The sequence below is a fragment of the Mus caroli genome, unplaced genomic scaffold, assembly GCF_978045245.1.
Source record: "Mus caroli unplaced genomic scaffold, Mus_caroli_1 scaffold_8, whole genome shotgun sequence".
NCBI classification, from domain to species: Eukaryota; Metazoa; Chordata; class Mammalia; order Rodentia; family Muridae; genus Mus; species Mus caroli.
This window is the reverse complement of record NW_028227263.1, coordinates 47595833-47617944: the sequence shown is the minus strand read 5'-3', so window position 1 is coordinate 47617944 and position 22112 is coordinate 47595833. Positions and strand designations below refer to the sequence as shown.

Genomic DNA, 22112 nt, shown 5'->3' with positions numbered 1-22112 from the left:
ATCAAGCCCCCACTGTCTCCAAGGCTTTAGCGGAAGTGAATAGAGGGGTCAGTGTGTGTGTGTGTGTGTGTGTGTGCGCGGGTGTCATCATGGTAGACTGAACTACAGCAGGTGCCTCTCTGGGTAAGGCATATACAGGGTTGGGCTGCAAAGCTGTGAACAGCAGCAAGTTCTCTGCAAGGAGGACTTGACTGATCAGATAACAACAAATATCGCCCTGGCAACTGAGAAGGGCAGTCTAAGTGCTCCTAGCAGCAAGAGTGTGACACTTTGTCCTGCCCTGTCCTGCTGGGAGTCCTATGCCCATTGGATTAGAGCTCAGGACCTAGGTGTCTAGCACAGACCTTTCAGACAGCGACCTATGAGGTAATCTAAGCAGGGAAGGGGAATGAAAAGGGAAGGAGAAAAGTTAATGGGCCCTCAAGATGCTAAACAACCCGCCCCCAGCATCCAAGGGAACCCCTTCTAAAATACTCCTTTTCATAGGAATAGGAGACTTGGGCTACAGGCAGGGCAGACTTGGTCCAGATCTCCTCTGACTCTCAAGCCAAGGTTTTGGCATCTCTCCCTTAGCCCAGCTCCATCCCACTTAGGTTGGAGTGTTCTGCCCGAGCTGTGCCCTGTTTTTCACCCACCAGGGAGAGGCGAGCAGTTGGGCGGGCCCATAGCTGGGCTTCAGGAGTCCTAGCACTGGCTCCTGGCCTCCATCAGTCCCTAGGAGTCCAGGGAACTCTCCTCCTCCTCCTCCTCCTCCTCCTCCTCCTCCTCCTCCTCCTCCTCCATGATTTCTGCAGCCTGTGCCATACTGACTCTGAGCAGGGGATGCCTGGCTCTGGGGATTCGCTCAGTACTCTCCAGCAACTTCCTTGTGAACCTTGGCCCCAAAGTCTAGGACATTAATCCTGACCTTGGAGAGTATAGATGATCTTGTGCGGTTGCGTCATTCCTATTTTATGGGTAAGAAAACTAAGTACAGGAGAATTTCAGCAACTCACTCAAGATCACACAGCTAAAATCAGAACCAGGAAGATTCTACTGGAATCCCAAATGGACTTTGTTGTTGACAATTGCATTTCTGCAACAGGTACTTACTCCCTATAGCCCACTCTAGCCTCTACTAGAGGTGACTGACTCCCCAGGTGCCAGGGTTACAGGTGTCAGCTGCAGTGTCAGAGTAGAATCCAAGGTCCATACTGTGATTCCTAATTGCTCTCCACTTCCATTCAACTGGACGCCGAGGATATCAGGCAGAAGTAGTATTCACGAAAATGTTTAGGTGCTGTTGACCGGCTTCTTCAAGCAGACAGAGGCCACCTGGAATGGCTCTGACTGGGATGTCTCTGGTGGCAGAGGAGCTAAGGGAAAATCAGCCCTTGGCCACCTTTGCCTTCATCCCCAGCCTTCTGAGGGAAAGCCTTACCCTTCCCCTGGCTCCTGGATGCCCCACATAAAGTTCCCACTGCCATGCCATAGTTTTTTTTTTTTAATGGGACTGACTTAGTGCCCTGGGCTGGTCAATGATGAGGGCCAAGAGTTGTCTGCTTGTTGTGTTCTTGTGCTCATAGGCTATGCTTGTTTGTGTATGTGGTATATGTGTGTTTGCTGTTGAATGCTGCGTGTGGAAAGTTGTATGTTTGTGAGTGAACTGTTTGTGGGCAGTCTGTGTGTTGTGTAGCAAAATCTAATGATATATATATATATATATATATATATATATATATATATATATATGACTACTGCACACCTATGTGCTACTGGGTTTATGGGCATGTGATATATACAGATATCCCTTGATAGTGTGTTTATAACCATTGTGATGATATGTCCCAGCCTCATGTGCAAGAGGGCTGGTGGCCATTGTGGATGGATTGTAGTTCGTTTTCTCTCTCTCTCTCTCTCTCTCTCTCTCTCTCTCTCTCTCTCCCTCCCTCCCTCCCTCCTGTGTGTGTGTGTGTGTGTGTGTGTGTGTGTGTGTGTGTGTGTATTGGGGGGAGCTTGTGAGCACTTCAACAGCATCTACGAAGAGTGGGGGGAGGGTAGCAGACAGCTTGGGAGATCCCAGGGAAGCCCCTTCTTACCTCCGTTTTCCTTTCTACTAGTGAGCTAGATAAACCCTGAGCACATTCAGAAGTCAAAAACCCTAGAACGAGGAAAACAGAAACTGGTAGGACCACAGCACTTGGTTAGAAACCGAGGGAAATAAGGCTGGCCTCGGTTCTAGTCAAGGAAGAGCAATTGAAGGGGTAGGGGGTGAGAGCAGGATCAACTCATAGATAGGACCACACTCAGGGGAAGTCTTCACCAGTGCGGGTTAGCTTCTGAAACCTGATCCTCTGTTGGGACTGAGAGAGCCCCTACTGCCCGCTGGGTTCGCCCACAAGAGTCCCCTGCCACCAAGTCGGAATGGAAGACACAGCCTACTATGAGGCACTTTTTGGTGCTCTTCTCATAGCAGAGCCCTTGCACCTCTTAGAGGTGAGCGCCCTTCTGAGATGCCTAGAAAGATGGCCCAATGAAGCTTGTAGGACCACAGCAGAAGCGCAGAGCTCAAGACCTCCAAACTCCTGAAGCATGTAAGGGGCAAACGCATTTAGTAACGCTGTCCTCCGCACTCTGATTCAGGTCAGACCCTCTGGCTAGTTCAGGCTCTTTGCTGATCATTACTAGCTTCGGAGGTGGGCCGTCCCTGCGCCCGGCGCGCTGCTGGCACTCAACAGGCATGCTTTCAACACTAACTGTGGCGAGCAAATTCTCTTCCGTACAGCAATAGGGTGCAAAGTGTCCCGGAGCGCCGGGCGGGCGCCGCGGGTCCGAGGCGTCATGGGGACCCCGCCCCGCCCCGCGCGAGCCACCGGGTGGGGATTCGGCGCGCTGACGTGGGCGGATCAAAGCGGCGGTCCGCGCCTTATAAAGCGCTTGGGCCGACCGGCGCCGCAGATCGTGCCGGGCGAAGAGAGAGCTCCGGAGATCCGCGGGCGCAGGCCGGAGCCGAGCACAACCGACCGCCTTGGCGTCCGCGCCCGAGTTGCCAGGATCCCCGGCTCCCTGCTGAGCTGCGTCTGGAAGAAGCAATCCTCGCTGCTCCCGCCGGCGGGGGACCGCACTCGCAACTCCTGGGGGCGGCCGAGGTTGCAGGGGCAGGCTGGGCGCGCCGGGAGAGCGTCCCAAAGGTGAGCAGTGGCCGCGGCTAATATTAATCAGGAACCCACTGGGTAGGGAGGGAGGCGACTGAGCCCTAGAGACCCCCTTATTGATAGGACACCCACTCCCGGAGAAGCAAACCAAAGCTTTGGTCGCTCTCCTTTCCTCACTTCTCTCCTCCGCAGCATTTCGAGTAACTCCTCTTGGGGGAACGCAACTTCCCGGACGACCCTGGGACTAGGGGCCTGGTGTGTGCGTGTGTGTGTGTGTGTGTGTGTGTGTGTGTGTGAAGGATGGGGTGGGTTGTATGGTTCCTTCAGGTCTCCCCCTTCAGGTTCTTCCGTCCTATCCCCCATCCCAGGACTCGGTCCCCTCCCTCGCAGTCTGCGGGTTGATGAGGTCACGCCCGAGCCATCCCGGGGGTGGGGGGATTTGGATCCCGCGACAGAGGGTGTGTGTGAGGAGGCGAGAGAGGGGGACAAAAGCCGAGAAGTCCCTAGCTCCTGCCAGAGCAGGAGGGGATAGCTCCGAGAGGTGAGAAGGGCTCCTAGAGGCAGCTGGGAAGGGGGGCGAGTTTGTTTACCGATCTCAGCTCCAGGTTGGGGGCTGGGGATGGGGAGGAGAGTCCTGCCCCCGCCCTGTGACACATCTGGAGCCGCTCCGAACATCTGGCTTACATCCACCAGCCCGGTACCTTCCACCCGTGGCACTGAATTGCCTCCGTGTCCCTTACAGTCTTTGGGAACACAGGATTCCGCTCCAGCGGGTGGCAGGAGTTCTGCACTCTCCCTATCCGCTTTTCAAACACCGCGTCTCCGCGGTGACCTGGAACAACATAGAAGATCCTGACAGACTCTCCGCTGAGCTTAAAGCCAGGTCTCAAGCAACCTCGCAGGTAACCTTGAAGCTGTCGCTCGGCGTCCCTGTCGCACCCTTTTCGTTTTGAGTGCTGCGCGGCCAGCCTCTTGGAGCAGCCCATTTGGTCATTATACTTGGTCAATTGCGGACATTGTCCGGGTGCACAGCACCAAAGCTGGAGCCAGCATAGCACACCGGGGTTGGGAGAGGCTCGGCCAATCCTCGCCGGTTAGCCTGAGCCGGAAGGTTATCTAAAGTAAAGTTTCTAAAGCTCTCCAAGGCTCCAAGCCTTAAGATCACCTGTTGGCGGCCCGGGGCTGGGCCACAGTGTCCGTAGTGTCCGACGTTTGCACAGCTCTGGGAGGCTCATTCTTCCGACTGCTGCAAGCTGGGTAGCTTAGACTTAGTGTCCAAGGAGAGGAAGAAAGATTTGCTCTCTCTTTCTCTATAAGCACTGCTTTTTTTCCGCGGACCCACTATGAGACTGTCCCCATTGCAGGCTGGGCGCCCAGTCTGAAGCAAGAGGTTGCGTAGTTAGTTCAGGGATAACGAAAACAAGTCTTAAGGGATAACCAAGGCCAAGAGGGAAGTCACTCTGCGCTTCATCCAAGACGGGAACAGTAGAGCCCGAAGTCCCACTGTGTGAGGCCGGGGCAGATATTTCTTTGAACCCAGGCTTAGCGCCCCCTGGCGGACCGGGGACTTCGAGCGACGAATGCGCTCTGACCCTCTGGGCGCAAGGTGAGGGTGACACAGCGGCTCCCAAGGCTGTCCTGGACCTTCTTAGGTAGGACGAGAATAATATCAGTACCCAGAGACCAAGGTGCTTTTTAAGCAACGCGCCGGGGTGACGGAAGGAGAAGTCTAGGGCCTCTGGAGCTGCTGGGAAGAGCAGGGAATAGCTGGAGGCCTGGGTCCCTGACCGACTGCTGTGCGGTTTGGGCCACCCTTCCTCTCACTGGGAGTCGTATATTGATACCCCGCTGTAAGTCCTTGAGATTCCTTCTGCGACTTAGCGATCTCCTCCTACTTAGAAATTCTGGGTGCCTTCGGGGATCCCACACTTTAAGAGGGAACAAAGAGACAATGACTGGTGTTTTGAGGGGCCCCCCCTCCTCTGCGATCTGATCCTGCAGACATTTTTTTTCTGATTTGGGGGAAGTGTGCAAACTTCCAACAGGGAGAGAAAGATCTGGATACAGGAGAGGTAAGAGGAAGATTCGGACTGCACCAAAAATCCCGTTGAGACCCCAGCTTGGAGTCGTGTTTGTGCCAAGCATTTCAGACTTGGGGGACTCTGTGAAGGGGGGGGGGGATAATTCAAGGTTTTCTGCTTGAATTCCTCTGGATTCTGCCAGAAGGTCCCAGAAAACTATGACGTTTCAAACCCGTGTGTGTGTGTGTGTGTGTGTGTGTGTGTGTTTTGAAACACCCAGGCGTGCATAGGCTACACAGGTATGTATAATAATAGCGGATACAGAGAGAAGATCAGACGAAGATCAGAAAGCTGGAGTCCAGTTCTTTGCTTTTTAATAAAAGGGAAAACTTAGGCTGGGGTGGTTGAGGAATTGCCCAAACTCACAGAGCCAGATGAGAACCGCTCTTCCCTGTTCCAGAGACACCCCCCCCCTCCCCTCCCAAGTCTGGCACCTCCTTCCTCAGACTCTGTAGACCCTTTTGGAAGGAATCCCTTTGTCCTTGCTGCTCCAGAGGGGAGAGGGGCTGTGTGTGTATGACTCGGGGCGAATGCCAGGTGTTGGTAAATTTGGGAGAAGCCTGGAAGGGAGTTAATGAGGTGAGAATGATGAGAAGGGAGTCAAGCCTCAGAAAGCAGCTCCGCAGGCTGCAAGCGGGCGGGGTGGCGGCTCCTCCGCGGCCCTAGCTCGCCGCCTGGCGGTCCCAGAATCAACCTCTTGCAGGCCTGGAGCTTCCCTGCTCTGCTAGGGAGCTCTGGCGCTGCCTCGTCCAGACTGAGGCACTGAAGTGGCAAGTCTGAAGTAGCTCTTCAGGCGCTGGAGATGCCTCAGTGTGTAAAGAGCACCCACTTCCACCCCATTTTTGCAGTTTCCCCTTCCCTTACTGGAAAGTAGGTACCCAGAGATGGCACCATCTTCTGTGTTCTCCCTGCCCTTAGCTTACCCGGCACAGGTAGACGAAATAGCTCAACAGCCCAGCACCAACTAACTGAACAGCCTAACAACTAATTGAACAGATGTTTCCACATCTCTGGGCCTCGGTTTCCTCATCTGAGATGGATGGAGTGACAATACCCATCACAGGTCTGAGAAGAGTAAAGATGGCTACACTAGGAGACTGTTCTCTGTAAAAGGAGAATTCTGCTCAGATCACCCCATTCTCAGATGAATAAACTGTAGACTCATTAAAGCTGCAATAACTAATAATCGATATCGTGGATTAGTATAGGAGCCTAAATCATATTCCGGATCAGTTCCTCTCCTTGCGGTCGCTACGTCAGTTTGTTTTTGCGCTGCTGCTGCTGCTGCTGCTGGTGGGGTCTCCTCCTTGCGGTCCTCTCCAGGCTCTCTGCTGGGTCTCCCCAGAACCTCCGATCTGCTTTACCCTGTCCTTCCTGGGCGGCTCAGCCCTGATTTGCCCTGGGCGGCACGCCTTCTGCCGCGCTAGGGTCTCACCTAATCCGAGCCTGACGCCTGACGCCGGCGGGTCTCGGGCTCTTCGGGGAGAGAGCGGACGCCTTCCTCGCTCAGCCTCCCGGGCCCGACCCCTCCTTTGTAATTTGAATAAAACGCCTCCCAGCCCGCGCGCCGCCTTAACCGGCCGCCCTGTTCTCCGTGATTGCAGGCGGCGTGCGCGCAGGAACAGCAGCGGTGGCCTGCAGGCGGCGGAGTTCGGCGCGGCTCCTGCAGGGTGCGACCCCCGGGAGCGCCGGGAGCGCGCGACGATGAGGGCGCGGCCGCAGGTCTGCGAGGCTCTGCTCTTTGCCTTGGCGCTCCACACCGGCGTGTGCTATGGCATCAAGTGGCTGTAAGTAGGACTCTGTTTTCACTCCAATGGGCCATTGGGCGAGAAGCTGGAGAGGTTGGGTGAGCGCACTAAAATCTTCGAGGCTAAGTTGGCTTGGGCGTCGTGGGCGAGCCGTTCTTAGCTCGGCGACCTCTTCTGCGATATGCTGTTCTTACCCTCCGCGGACTTGCGAAGTGGGTAAACGGATTTTCTCATCCAGGCCAGGGTTGCTCAAAGGCCAGTGAGGGACTAGGGAAACATCCTTTCCAAGAAGCATAACTCAGAGAGGGTCTGCTCAGTTCAGGACACAGGGTCCAGTTCAGGATCATGGCCTGTCAGCCTCCAGGAGGTCTGCTAAGAGAGTTTTGACCCCTTCCACCTGGGGACCTTCGGGGAAGTGTCACCTTCTGGGGCCTCTGAGTATTCGGTCTGTCAGAAGGATAGTTAGTGCCGGCTCCTTGGGATCTGATTGGAGACTCCTTAAAGAGCTTCTGAAGGCCCGAAGCTAAGGGATGTCCTGGAAGGATAAATGGTCGCTGGGGGCAATTTTCCTGGTTTCCTTGTGCAGTGCTAGTTCCTCCCGTGGTGGCTGCGGTAGGCAGTGCGAAAGGAGTGGGATATGGTGAAAGGCAGCCCCTTCCTGAAGGAGCTGCCCCTGGGCTCGGAGAGATAAGCCTGGGCTGTAAATAACTTTCCAGGAGTTGTAAGAGTGGAGGCTCCGGGGCTCGGAGGAGGGCAGCCTGGTTAGGTCACCCATGAGGGTTACAGAGATTTTCTAGAGGCTGCCACTTTTGGCTGCAGAAGTGGGGAGTTTGGCAGGTCGGAGATATGGAGGACACTCTCAGAGTACAGTGCCCGGAGTGGGAGAGTCAAGAACAGGAATGTGTCTGCCTTGCTCAGATCATGGTTAGGGAGCCTGCAGGTCAAACAAGGGATTGATAGATTATGGGCACTGAAGAGGGTCGGTCCAGGAATTCGCTTTGAAGAAGGGATTACTGCAACACACTGAACCTCTGGAAAACTGTCTGGAGGTTCCTGGTCCAGCCTTTTCTGGTGCTGAGTTCTTGATTAAATAATTCGGGAGGGAAATCCCATCTTCTTGTACTTCTGGTTTACAAGAAAGGGGGTCTGTCCTGGGCCAGGCTCCTTCGAACCTCCTCCTGCTGCTGTCAGGCACTCTTGCTTACTGGGCTGGGCATGAGCCAGGGAGAGAAGCCCCTTCAGCCATTGCTTTACAGACCAGGGGATGAGGTGAAGAGAGGGAAGGGGTTGCTGACAGCTACAGGGGCCTTCATGGCCGAGCACCAAGCTTGGGTGACTTGTTTTGTTTATAGAGTCCTGGGGACAGAACTCTCATCTCTCTTTACCTGCCCTACAAAGGGAGTCCTGAGTTTCTAAGGATTCATGTGACTCACACAGTCCCAAGCTGGCGCATGCTGGGGATGGGGTGGGGTACGTGGCCGGCTGAGAGCAACACCCAGTTTTGCTCTACTACGTCTAGCCTTGACACACATGGGCACAGCTCAGAGTCTGCACTCAAGACATCTCCCAGGGAGGACTTGACGGGCAGAGATGGAATGTGAAGCAGGTGTCCCAGGCTGGAGGAAGAACAAGGACAGAAGTATGGGGGCAGGAGCATCCCCTGTCCCCTGCAGGGAGCAGGGACCACAGGGTGTCCTATTACACAGCTCTGAGAGCTGCAGGCCTCTATCTGATTTGTTAACACTCCATGAGATAGGTGACAGACTGGCTTTTCATTGCTTCACAATAAGGAAGTTAAGGTATAGAGAGGGTAAGTAGCGGCCACAAGGTCACATGCTGGCCCTGTGGCTGTGAGATCAGAGGAACCCAAGCAGAGGGCTTACAAGGCTAACCCTTGATAATGGTTGAACTATTACTGCAGCTGGAAAATAGAGGGCCTGGGAGAAGTAAAGCTTAAGAATAGTATAGCCAAGCTTGGCAGCAGAGGCTGGTAATCTCCGCTACTGAAGAGGCTGAGGCAGGAGGATTGCAAGTTCAGTGCCTAGCCAAGGTACAGATTCATTCAAAGCCAGCCAGAGCCACCTGGTGAGACTCTGCCTTAACATTTAAAAATAATGATAAGGGTTGGGAGTACAGCCCAGCATGTGGGAGGCCCTGGGTTCAGTCCTCTGCCTGTGGGGGGAAGAGTGGGAGCAGGCATAGGCACTTGTGCACACAGATGCAGCCTTGCTGGGTGCCGGGTGCTATTTTTTGACATACATATGGCTTCTTTTCAGTCTCCCAATCCGTGTTGTGTGTTCTGCTTTCCTGAGCCCCTCTGCCCAGCAGAGGAAAGGAACACCTTGGGGGATCTTTAGCAGAGTTTCATAGCCAATGAGGAGTAGAGCAGGCCTTTGGGTCGGGGCTGTTGGTAGAAGGAAGTCCCGGGACAGTTGTGCAGTGGGGGTAGGGACTCGTCAGGGCCAGCTGTCCTGGGGCAGTCCTGGGGACCATGTGTGCAGGCTTGGAAAGTGACCTGGAGATGAAAGGGACATTTGACACAAGAACTGAAACCAGATGTGACTTAGTGGCCTGAGGTGCCCACCTGGTGGGCTTCTGGGACAGACAGGCTAAACAGGTGGGATCAGGGATTGGGGAGCAGGGTCGCAACCTGACTGCCTGGTGATCCTGGTGATACACTGAGAACCTGAAGCATTGCCTCCAAAGCCAGAGGTGCAGAGAAACCATGATGGGTCAAATGTGGGGAGGGGTGGGGTGGGGGAGATGTGAGCCTCTTGCTCCCTCTGGTGGAGGGGTTGGGGAAGAAAGACCCCTGGCCAGCTAAGGGACTTTGATAGGCTGTTCTCTCCACAGCTGGCAGTACTGAGCCTGCCACTCAGCAAGGGTGGGGCCTCTCTAGGAAGAGTCTTAAGAGGCTCTGGCAGGAATGTAGTGGCTCTGAAGTGGGGCAGCAAGAGCGCCAGCCTAGGAATCCATGTTTAGCTTAAGTGATCACTTTCTGTCAGGCAGACCTTGGGCAAGACTTCAGTCTCTCTGTACCTCAGCTTCTCAGCTCTGACACAGGCCGGAGGAAGTCCTGGTCTGGGGTCTGGGAGGTCTAGCTTCTAGCTGGGATCTGCCTCTAATAGGCTGCACACAGAAGTGGGCAAGTTCTGCTCTCCCTCAACGAGGTTGATAGCACATGGGATCTTTTTTCCACTTTGGCTAGCAAGTGTCTGGCCAAGGCCACCAGCTAGGGCTCTTTTTAAGGCTGATCCTGTGCCTGTGGAGCCAGTTGGGGCCTCAGAGGTCTAGGCAGCGCCTGCTAGGCAGGACTGGAGCTACAGCTTAGAGGTTACCAACCTTCATTCAGTTCAGTCGCCCCCTCTGTGCAGTGCAGGGAAGGAGCTGGCCTTGTTCATCGTGATTCTAAGGTCCTAAGACAAGTTCCTGGGAACATTCTGGGACCCCTGTTCCCTGGTTCTTCTCCTTGGAACTGGTAGCTTCATCTTCCACCCAGCCTGGTGTCCTGAAGAGCACTGGGTTTTAGATCTAGGATATCATTGAGGAATTCCAATTTGTCATCAAAGGGAAAGCTCCCCAAGGCCATCCCTGGGGGGGGGCAGATGGGAGTACAGAGAAGGTCTGACCTTGCCTGGTTGGCATAGACAGGTTCCATTTTTCCTGCTTCATGGGTAATTGTCTATGATGTTGTCCAGACAACCCAAAGCTTGGTAGGTAGATGAGCTAAATAGTTTTAGCGAATAGTTTCTCCCACCTTTCTGGGGTCAGCAGGGTCCCCAGAAACATAAACAAAGGGCCACCTTCCTTGGCCAGCTTTGAGAACCCTGAAGCCATCCATATCCATGACCACGGTCTCCTAATTTTACAAGTGGAGTTTTTGATGTCAGATTCAATCTACTGCCAGGCTTGCCCCTGGGGTGCTTCTTTGGAGTCCAGCTTTGCCCAAGAAACTTAGCATTGTGAGAACCAGACTGCAGAATGACAAGAGACTTTGGACCAGGCCACCCAAGGCAGTAAAAGGCGGGGCCATAAGGAAGGCCTTTCTGGAAGGTGGCCTTACCTGAGTCAAGTACCACAGAAATGCCCGGACACAAAGCTACTGGCAACCCAAAAAGACCCCCTCATGATGGACTTGCCAGAAAAGAAGCTCCACGGTGTGAGAAAGGAGAAGCAACGGCCACTCAGGACCTGGGGGTAGGAGGAGGGGTGGACCTGGAGACAGAACCAGGGGGTAGGAGAGGGATGGAAGTCTATGGCTTAGTGAGGACGTTGGAAGGTGACTTCCCAGTTGTGTCACTGAAAAATATGCTCTCACAGAACTATGAGCATTGAATGCTATACACTGGGAAACTGAGGCTGGGCGCTGGCAGTGGCTCACCCAGGTCACACGGTGAATGTGTAACCAAGCCTGAGCTTGATCCAGAAGAACCCCAACTCCTGAGTGAGGGAAGTCTCTCTCAACCCAGGGCCTAGGCTCCCCAGTGAACTCTCCCTTCCCTCCTGTCCTCTCCTGCATGCTCTCCCCCACATCCCCACTCCTAGATAAACTGAAATGTTTCCAATTAGGGGTATTCTGGAGCAGGCCAGCTTGCGAGCTGTCCACGGTGGCTCCCCCGCCTCTGCCTTAGTCCTGATTGCCTCCCCAAGGGGGTTCACTTACCCAGGTCATTACCGCTAATCAGCGGATGCCTGGGCTGCCCTTGCAGTGTGTGGGGGAGGGGAGGGAGGTCTACGACTGTGCCAGCTGCTCCTGAGGATCCTGTGGATGACCATGTCCCCTGCTGTCCCTGGCAGGGGTCTGCACTCTGCCTGCCTCGCTTCCAGGTGTCTGCTGAGATAGCCCTGTGGGAGGTCCCCTTCCTAGATAGAATTCCTTTAGCCTGGGGACTTCAGAGGGGATTAGGGAAGCAGAGTCCCCCAGTTCCCCCCACCAGTGAGCCTAGGTACTGGGGTGCACTGGGTGCTGGGCCTCAGAGTAGCTCCAGACCTCAGGAACTGCTCGCACTGCCCAGCAGGAAGGACTCCATCAGCACTCCACTTCTTGGCTAACACCTACTTTTTAGTGAGCAGGCATCCAGGGTTATGCCAAGAAGACAGCCATGATGCTTGCATGAGCTGTGTGCCTCTGGTCCTTGTAAACTTTCCACTTTAACCATAGCAAGCAGCCCAGTGGGGAGGGAAAAGACAGCATGCATCCAGGAAGGATGAAGCGGTCGCTCATACCCACCCAGGGGCCCAGGGGCGGGAGGCAAGCCGTGCAGGCTGTGTTGGGAGAGCTGAACTCCTGGGCTGCGGGAGAGCTCAGGTGTGCTCGGAGGAGGAGCCACAGCAGGGCCATTTGCCTCTATGATCTGAGCCCACACAGGCGGGCTTCATAGGCCAAATGGATCTGCTTAGACCAGGGAGCCATCTGAGACACACACCCTGCACGATCCCTCTCTATGGGCCAGGGCTACAAGAGGTAACATGGCTTAGGACACTCACCTTCTCATCAGGTTAGTTAAGGCAACCTAACCACAAATGTCAGGCTAGGCCTTCTGCCCTCAGGGGCTGCTTCCTGGGTCCTCTATATTGGGTTCTGTATTGGGGCTCTCTCTCTCTCTCTCTCTCTCTGTGTCTCTCTCTCTCTCTCTCTGTGTGTGTGTGTATGTGTGTGTGTTATAGTGGATAGAGTATAGTGGATAGAGTATGGCAGAGAGGGGCGAGAAGAAGTCAACTTATCAACAATTACCTCATTTGGCCTTCACCTGCATTTTGTAGTTTTTCAAAATGAAGAGCTGTACACTCTGTGCACACAGCACACAGAGGAAATCGGGTCTCTTCACTCCTTTAGATTTAAGATTCCCTTAACAATGATCTGAGGCACTAATTCTGGGATCACAGGCATGTGTCACCATGTCTGACATGAGGACATTATCTTACTTAAGCCTCTCCATTGCCTTCTTTTTTGGGGGGGGGGGGGAAGGAGTCCTAGACAGGGTGTGGCCTATCTCTGAAGCCCCTGGCTGTTCTGGAACTTGCTCTGTAGATCAGGTTGGCCTTGAACTCAGATCCACCTGCCTTTACCTCCCATGTACTTGGGATGAACCGTAATCCATTGTCTTTTAAGGTAGAAATGATCCTTGAAGCAGATGAGGGCCATGAGGCCCAGAGAGGTTAGGTGATTTGCTTAAGTCACACAGCAGTGTCTCAAGCTTGGGTCTTTCCCTAAGCCATGCATACATACATACATACATACATACTTACATACATACAGCTGGAACCTCTGGGGCCCTTACTGTCTAATTGCTGATGGGCTTGTGTAGCCCTTAGGTTGGGACCTCCTGGAAGAAAGGATCTATGCCATGTTTGTAACCAAAGGAGGCTGGGAAGTCTTGGTGTGTAGTTACCATTCCTTCCTTGAGTAGAAGTTCTTTGATTCAGTTGGGAATGAGAAGGAAAAGGCATTCCTGGCGTCAGGACAACCCTGGACAAAGGCATGGTGGTAAGGAAGTCCCAGGATCACCAGATCCCAACCAGGGACATGTAGCATGCAAGTCCAGAGATCGTTGAAGGTCTGGGTTCGATGCTGAATTTTCTGAATTCTGGATCACCCTAAAATTGAGTGTCCTTGCATTGTTGAATCCTTTGCTCTGGCGTGGACTTTACAATGGTGATAAATGGGTGTAGAAGTAAATGCAGTAATGGTGTAAAGCTCTTAAATCACGGTGTGCACTAGGAAAAGGACTTAATTAATAGCACGTGTGGTTATTATGAGACTCAGCAGTTGCCCGGGGTCTGGCACAGGGCTACCAGTGCTGCGTGAACGGATGGAATGGGAGTGGGTCGTGACCAGGAGAACCCAGGCAGCAGCTGGAAGTGCCTTACAGATTGCAAATGTCTTCATTCCTAAGACATTTATATAATTCAGTCAGGATAAGAAACGTGATCTCGTGTTAGAATTCGGGGATAAGACCCAGAGAGAGACAATGTCACGCTCCGGGTGGTGGGTGGGCTAGGGTGGGCAAGCCATGTTGCTCTGCGACATGGCGCTTTGCTTCTTGGTTTCCTGGCTCTTTACAAGAGTGACTCAGAGCCTGTGGAGAGGAGGGCTGGCCTGCAGAGCAAACGCCCCTCACACCCCGTCTTTCTCCCCCGTTGGTGATTTTCGGGGTATGCAGGGCACTGTCCAAGACTCCGGCAGCCTTGGCACTGAATCAGACGCAACACTGTAAACAGCTGGAGGGCCTGGTGTCTGCGCAGGTGCAGCTCTGCCGCAGCAACCTGGAGCTCATGCGCACCATCGTGCACGCCGCCCGGGGGGCCATGAAGGCCTGCCGTAGGGCCTTCGCTGACATGCGCTGGAACTGCTCCTCCATCGAGCTCGCCCCCAACTACCTGCTTGACCTGGAGAGAGGTATGGGCTCTGGGGCGCCGCACTGCTGTGGTGGGGGGATCCAGGCGGAAGCTCGGTGTGTTTGGATAGGTGCGTGGATTCATGGGTGGACGGATGGATGACTAGATGGATGGTTACACAGATGGATAAGCCGTGGCTGGGTGGACGCTTGAGCGGATGAGTCAATCTTAGATATGGCTTTCAGGCACGAATTGAAGAATGAATAAACATTAGTGAATGAATATATCAGCACATACAGTGGCCCGAATAACACTTCTGGATACACATGTGCTATAATGCACTGATGAAGGAGGGGTATAGCCGTAGAAGGTACCAAGGTGGCTGCCTGCTGTACTAAAAGCCACATCAATATAATGAGACTGCTGGAGAGCCCACCCCTGGGCAGGCAGGTGGGCCTAGGCAAACCTGGTTGGCAGGAACTGTTTCGATGTGCAAAGTAGTCAGGGGTAGCAGGGATAGCAGGCTTCCTGGAGGAAGGTGTGGGGACCCGAATACATATAGTGGATAATGCCAGACACAGGCACCTCCCTGGCTCTCAGTGATAGCAGTCTGCTTGCTGACGCTCACTTCTCCCACAGGTACCCGGGAGTCAGCCTTCGTGTATGCCCTGTCGGCCGCCACCATCAGTCACACCATCGCCCGGGCCTGCACCTCTGGCGACCTGCCCGGCTGCTCCTGCGGCCCCGTCCCAGGTGAGCCACCCGGGCCCGGGAACCGCTGGGGAGGATGTGCGGACAACCTCAGCTACGGGCTCCTCATGGGGGCCAAGTTTTCCGATGCTCCTATGAAGGTGAAAAAAACAGGATCCCAAGCCAATAAACTGATGCGTCTACACAACAGTGAAGTGGGGAGACAGGTAACCATCCCCCACCCGCCCCCGAGGGTGCGCCTGGGCCACTGGCTGGAGAAGGGCCATAGTGGGCCCCAAGAGGGGGTGGGAGAGGGGGTGGACTGGGACCCTGCTGCTTCTCCCTCTCTAGAGCTTGTGCTCCTTCTCCTTTAGGGAGTCTCCAAGATTCAGGTGCTCCAAGCAGAGGGAACGGTGAACTAGGAGCCCAGAGCTCAGGGTTCTGCCTTTGGCTCTGGTCCTGAGCTTCTTTCCCAACTGTAAAGTGGTGGCAGGGTGGGTGCTCCTGCAAGCTCCTCAGCCTTCCTTCAGGGCAGGGAGAGGCTGGGCCACAGGCTTTACACCAAATCATGTCTTTGTAAGTGGGGAAAGGGATTCCACACTGCCCTGAGAGCAGAGCTCCCATCATGTGCTACCTGAGAGCACAGCTCCCATCATGTGCTACCTTAGAGCACAGCTCCCATCATGTGCTACCAGTGTCTCCCCATTTCTCAGTTACTGCACAGAAGGCTGGGTGAGTGAGAACAAATGTATCACATTAAACTTTTACTTGTGTGTGTGTGTATCTGTGTGTGTTAGATAAAAGTACAACTTGGGGAGGGTTAGATTGGATCTCCCCTACTGGGTTCTAGGGATCCAACTCAGATTATCAGGCTTGGCACAAGTCGTCTTTACTTGTTGAATGTTCCAGCCCCTTCTTCCAATCCATGATGTGACCATGTGCTGACTCTTTCCCTCCTGGGATCCCAGAACAACTCCCAGAAGGTTCTATTGTCCCCTTTCCACTGATAAGGAAACAACCCCAGCATGAGTATCCTGTGCAGAAGGCATCTCTCACACAATTGAGCCAGGGTGGCTCAGTTAGAAACACGTGGCCTGAGGAGGCTGAATATGTGAAACCCACATCTGTGGCCTGTCATGGCAGGACACTTGAATGTCTGGGCCATCCTTGCATGGTCTGGGAAAACTGAGGCCAAATCGCACTATGGATCTGTTTCAGAGCCTTGCCAGGGACTTAGGGCTCCTGCCTCCCAGTTATAGGGCTTGTCCCATTGCAGGAAGCCAGAGAGCTCTCTACCCACCCCTCTTCTAGCTATGGCAACCCCAGGCTCCAACCAGGATGCACGCCCTCTGAGCTCCTGTGCTGAGCAAGAGGATGCCTGGCTTCCATCTCTCAGGCCTGCCCTTGGGGCCACATGCAAAAGGCCAATGCTGGCCCCCAGTAGTTGGGGCTGTGTGAGGATGACCCCAGGACTAGGCAGTTTAGCGCCTGCCCATGAGTAGCCAACCCTTCCCCCACCTGACTCAAGGAACTGAGCCTCAGGCTCTGTTCCGGGTTCCTTCGGCCCTCTGTGGCTCCTTCTTCTCCCTCCTGGGTTTCCAGCATGTTCTAGACTCTATACCTAGTGTGCTTCTTCCTGTTGCAGTTCCTTCCTGCAGACTGACCCTTTGTCTGGCTCCCTGCCAACTCACTGACAGAGGGATTGGGGCAAAGCCATGACAACTCTAGCCTCAGTTTCTCCAGCCAGGAGATGCAGAGTGTGAGTTCAGGTGACCTGTGACCCTTCCAGGACAAGGGAGGGGGAATTGTCCTGTGACTAGAAGAGGGTTTGAAGAGCCGTTGAATAGAAGGGGCCTTGGGAGAGGTCTAACCTCTGCCTTGCAGACACCAACAGGAAACTGAGGCCTATGGGGTAGAGTCTTATCTCAGACCAGGGCTAGATCCTACCTAAGGGCCTAGCCCAGAGGTTTCCAGTTTCCCCCACAGCTCTGATTTAAACTGCATGTTCAGAGCCAATATTGACTTACACTGTTGTAACTCACACACCCCTTTGGCCCGGCCCATTTAACCCGTGCAGCATTCTACCAGGAAGCATGCCAGCCAGCTTTGTACTTTATAGCAGAGGTCCTGTCCTTTAGACCGAGGGTCACCTGGCAGCCTGTGGGTGGGTCCTGAAGGAGATGGCCACCAAACCCTCACACTGTCCCCCTCCTGTTTACCCCATCATTCCTCCCTCCCCAGCTGCCTTCCCTCTTGCTTCTCTTTTTCTTGCTGCTCTTCTGGCAAGCCTCTAGTGAGTCTTGGTTCTATGGAAGAGAGAAGGCATAGAATGATTGAAAACCACAGCTTTGGATTCACTGTCAGATGCAGGTTCAAGTCCCAGCCCCACAGTTTTCTAACTGCAAACTTAGGTGTCACGTCTTTGAGCCTTCCTGTTTAGTAGAGGGGAAAACATGAGTCTCCCGGATGGGCTAAAGTGGCTGTGTTAGAGCACTTGTCCAGAGTGGATATCTGAGAAGTGGCGTCTGTTACTCCCCACCTGCCGCAAAGACCACTCTCTTCCTACCTGCCCCTCTTAGCTCCTCTGGAGTGGAAGCATGACTCCCAACTCCTCCTAGCTTTAGAGCCAATGCTTCATCCCTTGAGGGTCCAGTGGGGCATGAATCCCTAAGATCACCCAGGCATGGAGTAGGGGTCAGGGTACTGACAGGCCAGGGAGGGGTTCTGTCCTGTCACCTCGCCAACACCCCGGCTGTCCGCAGGCTCTACGTGCCTCCCTGGAAACGAAGTGTAAATGCCATGGGGTGTCTGGCTCCTGCTCCATCCGCACCTGTTGGAAGGGGCTGCAAGAGCTCCAGGATGTGGCTGCTGACCTCAAGACCCGCTACCTGTCAGCCACGAAGGTGGTACACCGGCCTATGGGCACTCGCAAACATTTGGTGCCCAAGGACCTGGATATCCGGCCTGTGAAGGACTCAGAACTTGTGTATCTACAGAGCTCCCCTGATTTCTGCATGAAGAATGAGAAGGTGGGATCCCATGGGACCCAAGACAGGTAAGTGCCACACGAATGTCACACTCAGGGCTGGGCCAGGCACAGTGGTGACTCAGCGGGCATTCGGAGGGTGGAGTCCTTGCTTAGTGGAGGGCAGAGGTTCCAGGGAGACTAATGGGACTCGGGAGATAGAGGCTGGTGGCTCCACCTTCTCCCAGATAGGAAGTAACAATAGCAGTACAGGAAGACAGGGGACATGAACGGCTGCCTAACATGGAGCAGGAGCTCAATAAACGTCCCACAAACAGGTGAAGGATAAATGCCTGCCCTCACTGGACAAAGGAGGAACTGAGAGGCACAAGAAGTAGGGACAGCATCAAATCTAAGGATACACCGGAAGTACCTGAAACAGAGCAAATGAGCTTTTGTAGAAAGGATACTCCTTTGTCCCCTGATAAGTGCCAGCCCTCCCTCAGGCTCTAGATCCTCCCATGTCCACTTGGAGTCCACCTGGTTTGGGCCTGGGGTCCTCACAGCTGCCCCAGCTTTGACTATGGATAGGGAGACAGGGCAGACAAGAAAGGAGCCCATGCCGATGGTTCTGCGCAGCCTTACTGTGTGCCAGGTAGTGCTACATCCCCAAAGATGGTTCATGGAAACCCAGCGAAGAAAGGTCTATGATCAGATGTACCTGGGAAGCTCTTTGGTCATCCCCAAAGCCTGAGGGAGCCTCAGCTAAGGATTTGATTAAACAGAGTTTCCCAGAGGTACACAGCCAGGGAAATCTTTTATTAAGGAGCCCCTAATAGCATTCCACAAAGCTGGTGTGCACAAGGTTAGGGAAATACGGAGCGGAGAGCGGGTGTCTGGGAACGTGTCTGGCACATAGTTGGTGCCCAGCCAGCATCTGCTTCCTCCGCAGCCCACGGTCCTGCCTGTAAGAGGGGAGGGATGGTTTGGGGCTCCGTCCCCATAGGCCAGGACTCTGTGAGGAAGAGGCCCAGGCTCCCATCTGGAGGCCAGATTGAGGGGGTCGGCAGAGTGGAGATGGAATGGGTCAGGCAAAGGAGACAGGAAGGAACGGGAGTCTGATTTGAAGCGGCAGGGTAAGTGTGAGCGCCGAGAAGGGGAGATGATTCTGTTTCACAGAGGGGCTGGGCACAGGGCCCCAGCGGGCTATGGAATGAGCCCTATATCACTGGAAAACTCTGTCCATAGGCTGTGGGCCGGTTTCCTGCCAGGTTCCTCAGCCGCCAACTGTATGCCACAGACACAGCCCTTCTTCAGCTGTGGCTCTGTTGGTGTTCAGTTACTCTTTCACTATGCTGCTATGACCTGAAGTCTTTATTAGGCAGGGACATGGCAGTGGGAGACACTGACTTTCATGGAGACCTTCCCCTCTGCCATAGCTTAGGGCAGGGGGTGAGCAGTGGTCTTGGAGGCTGTGTTGAGGAGAGAACTTTTGCTTGTCACTGATTCCAGTGAGAGCATCTGCTGTCCTGCACTGTCTGCTGCACAAACAGAAGGGCACAGGAATGTCTCTGGGGAGATGAGCCACCGCCAGCTCCCTTGGACACCTGCAGGCTAGCACTCACAGATAAAGTGCCCAGGCCCATCTTGCCTCCTGTGCTGTTTTTAGTGTTCCAGAATGTATCCTGGGAGTTTTAATTGTAAAGATGACGCTCGTCTCCACAGCAGCATAGTGAAAGATTAACTGTGAAGGCTGGGTACTCTATGGTAAAATGCCAGCCTTGTAAGCTTGAGGATCTGCGTTCAGATCCCCACCACCCACATGATGACAGCAACTCGAACAGTGAGGTGGGGCAGGGATAGGAGGGGTCCCCAAAACTCACTGTCCATTCTTCCCAAGTGGATCCCCGAGCTCTGGGTTTAAACTTCCAATGGGTAGATGGATGGATGCATGGATAGATGCATGCGTGCATACATACATACATACATACATACACACATAGGTAGGTAGATATGAAAGGAGATATAGATACATACATGCACACACATACATACATGGGTAGATAGATAGATAGATACATGGATACATGGATACATGGATAGATACAGAGATACAGAGACAGACAGTAGGGTGGAAGAGACAGAGACAGAGCCCCAGTGGAACATGCAGTGCAGGGCAGCAGTTGCTCTCACTGGAATCCGTGCCAAGCAAAAGCTCTTTCTCAATATTGACACCAAGGCTGCTCACCCCTCTCCCCTAAATATGACATTCAATGTGGACCTTGACCTCCAAATAAATGTATGCACACATCTGTGCACATGGACAGGTAATACACACATGCTACACACAATAGACACTGGTTCTTCTGGGATTTGGAAGTAGAAAAAAAAATAATAAAGGAAACCAGACAACTTAAGAGATAAAATAGGCTCAGCTCAAGCGTTCTGTCGAGGCTTATTGGAAACACAGGGAAGTTAGGGAACAGGAAAGCCTGTTTCCCCAAAGATTGATTCCCCCTTCTTAGAGCCAGCCACCAGGTGAGGCTGCAGGCTACTTGGCAGGGAGGTGCAGGTGCTGGAGGTGATGGGCACCCACTGACCTCTTGTTCCCACCCCCCACCCCCTCCAGGCAGTGCAACAAGACCTCCAACGGCAGTGACAGCTGCGACCTCATGTGCTGTGGGCGCGGCTACAACCCCTACACGGACAGAGTGGTGGAGCGATGTCACTGCAAGTACCACTGGTGCTGCTATGTCACCTGCCGCAGGTGTGAGCGCACGGTGGAGCGCTATGTCTGCAAGTGAGACCATATGCCCCCGCACCTGTGCAGGGGTGCGTATGCCCCGCCCCTGAGGAGGGGTGCTGCTCCTCTGAGGACCCACTCAAGGGCCTAGAGACCTCGGTGGACTTCCCTGCAGATGCCAGATGCCAGGCGTGGGAGGCGGCTTGTGCTGTGCCTCCACTTGGAAGACACCACAACAGGAGGCCTGGTCGCCCTGGGAGAGCCGGGGCATCAAAGGAAACTGATAGGATTAAAAATAACCTGGCAGCCTGGGGCCTGAGTGCCCACATGTTGCCTTCCAGGCTGCTCCAAGAAGTCAGGGCAGGGATGGGTAAGACTGTGTGCATTTGACCTTTCAAGGCCAGAAAGACCAGCTTTCTGGAATGTTCTTTGGGACCCTGTGCCCACCACATGGAACCACTAACTTGAGTTGTAAATTTTTATTTTCCTTCCCCTCTCCCGTGGGATGTGGGAGTTACAGAAATATTTATAATAATACAACATTTTCTTTGGGGTGGTTCACTTCAATCCCTCTTTATATATTATATATATAAATATATATAATGATTATATATTTTAAACAAGTGTGTGAAATAAATGCTGAGCAAGCCCCAACCTGCCCCCAAATCTCTGCCCTCCTCAAGTGACCCCAGCAGATCCTGGGCTGGCAGGAGGACTCTCCAGTTTCCAGGCAAGGCGGCCTCCCATTGATGTCCCAGCCCCACCCGGTCCTCCGACCTGGTCCTGGCCCGTTTCCCTGTATGTGATCTGTTGGTCAAGGGTGAGGACAGACGTCTTGAAACATAACCCTAGTTGGCAGTATCTTTATTCCTCAGGGACATTCTTACAGCACAGCCATTGGCCACGGTTTCAGACCCATTAAGCTTGCTGCAAGAAAGCTGAGACCTTAGGGAGGCTGCTGCCCTGGTAGGTTTTTGGTGGGACCCTGAATGGTGGGCCTGGCCCATACTATTGCCCTGTCTATGAGGCTGGGCTTGCACTGTCTAAGCCTGGACATTGGGGAAGGCCCAGGCTCACAGCTCATGCCCGAACAGGGCTTGTGGCTACTGATGTGCTACAACACAGGGACCAACAGGACCGATTCCCATTTTCAGGTGTGGAACCAGGTGGGCCAGGAAAAACTGTTTGGGTTTGGAGGGGTTGGGGGAGGAGGGAAGGCCTGCTGCAGGTGGGGTTAGGGAGATGGTGGGGATCTGATTTGGACAGGGGTGCAGACTGAGGTGCAGGGCGGACTCCCGTGTGGGAATGAGCAGATGTTAGGGCCTAGGGTTCTGAAGTAAGCCAGGCTGCAGAGTCACCTTTGTCAAGCCAGGAGGACCTGGCCTGTCTGTGATGTCTGCCTATAGGCTGGAG

General features: G+C 53.9%; 1 protein-coding gene across 4 annotated transcripts; it reads left to right on the top strand.

Moving 5' to 3' along the window:
• Positions 1-2948: 2948 nt before the first annotated feature.
• Wnt11 (Wnt family member 11) lies at positions 2949-21322 on the top strand. 4 transcript variants are annotated; one of them, XM_029479810.2, is made up of 7 exons: positions 2949-3170; positions 3877-4036; positions 6820-7002; positions 14127-14362; positions 14941-15218; positions 17754-18046; positions 20586-21322. In XM_029479810.2, exons 3-7 carry the CDS (start codon positions 6920-6922, stop codon positions 20758-20760), a joined length of 1065 nt encoding a protein of 354 aa, XP_029335670.1. In that variant the 5' UTR covers positions 2949-3170; positions 3877-4036; positions 6820-6919; the 3' UTR covers positions 20761-21322. The 4 variants fall into 4 exon arrangements, with proteins under 4 accessions (XP_029335670.1, XP_021024103.1, XP_085697627.1 ...); XM_021168444.3 differs by lacking the exon at positions 3877-4036; XM_085841501.1 differs by lacking the exons at positions 2949-3170; positions 3877-4036 and having other exon boundaries at positions 14209-14362.
• Positions 21323-22112: the final 790 nt, after the last annotated feature.

Coding starts and splice junctions, on each gene's coding strand:
- Wnt11 (XM_021168444.3), top strand. CDS start 6,920: ATGAGGGCGCGGCCGCAGGTCTGCGAGGCTCTGCTCTTTGCCTTGGCG. Junction 14,363..14,940: donor CCTGCTTGACCTGGAGAGAG/GTATGGGCTCTG, acceptor CTTCTCCCACAG/GTACCCGGGAGTCAGCCTTC. Junction 18,047..20,585: donor TCCCATGGGACCCAAGACAG/GTAAGTGCCACA, acceptor CACCCCCTCCAG/GCAGTGCAACAAGACCTCCA.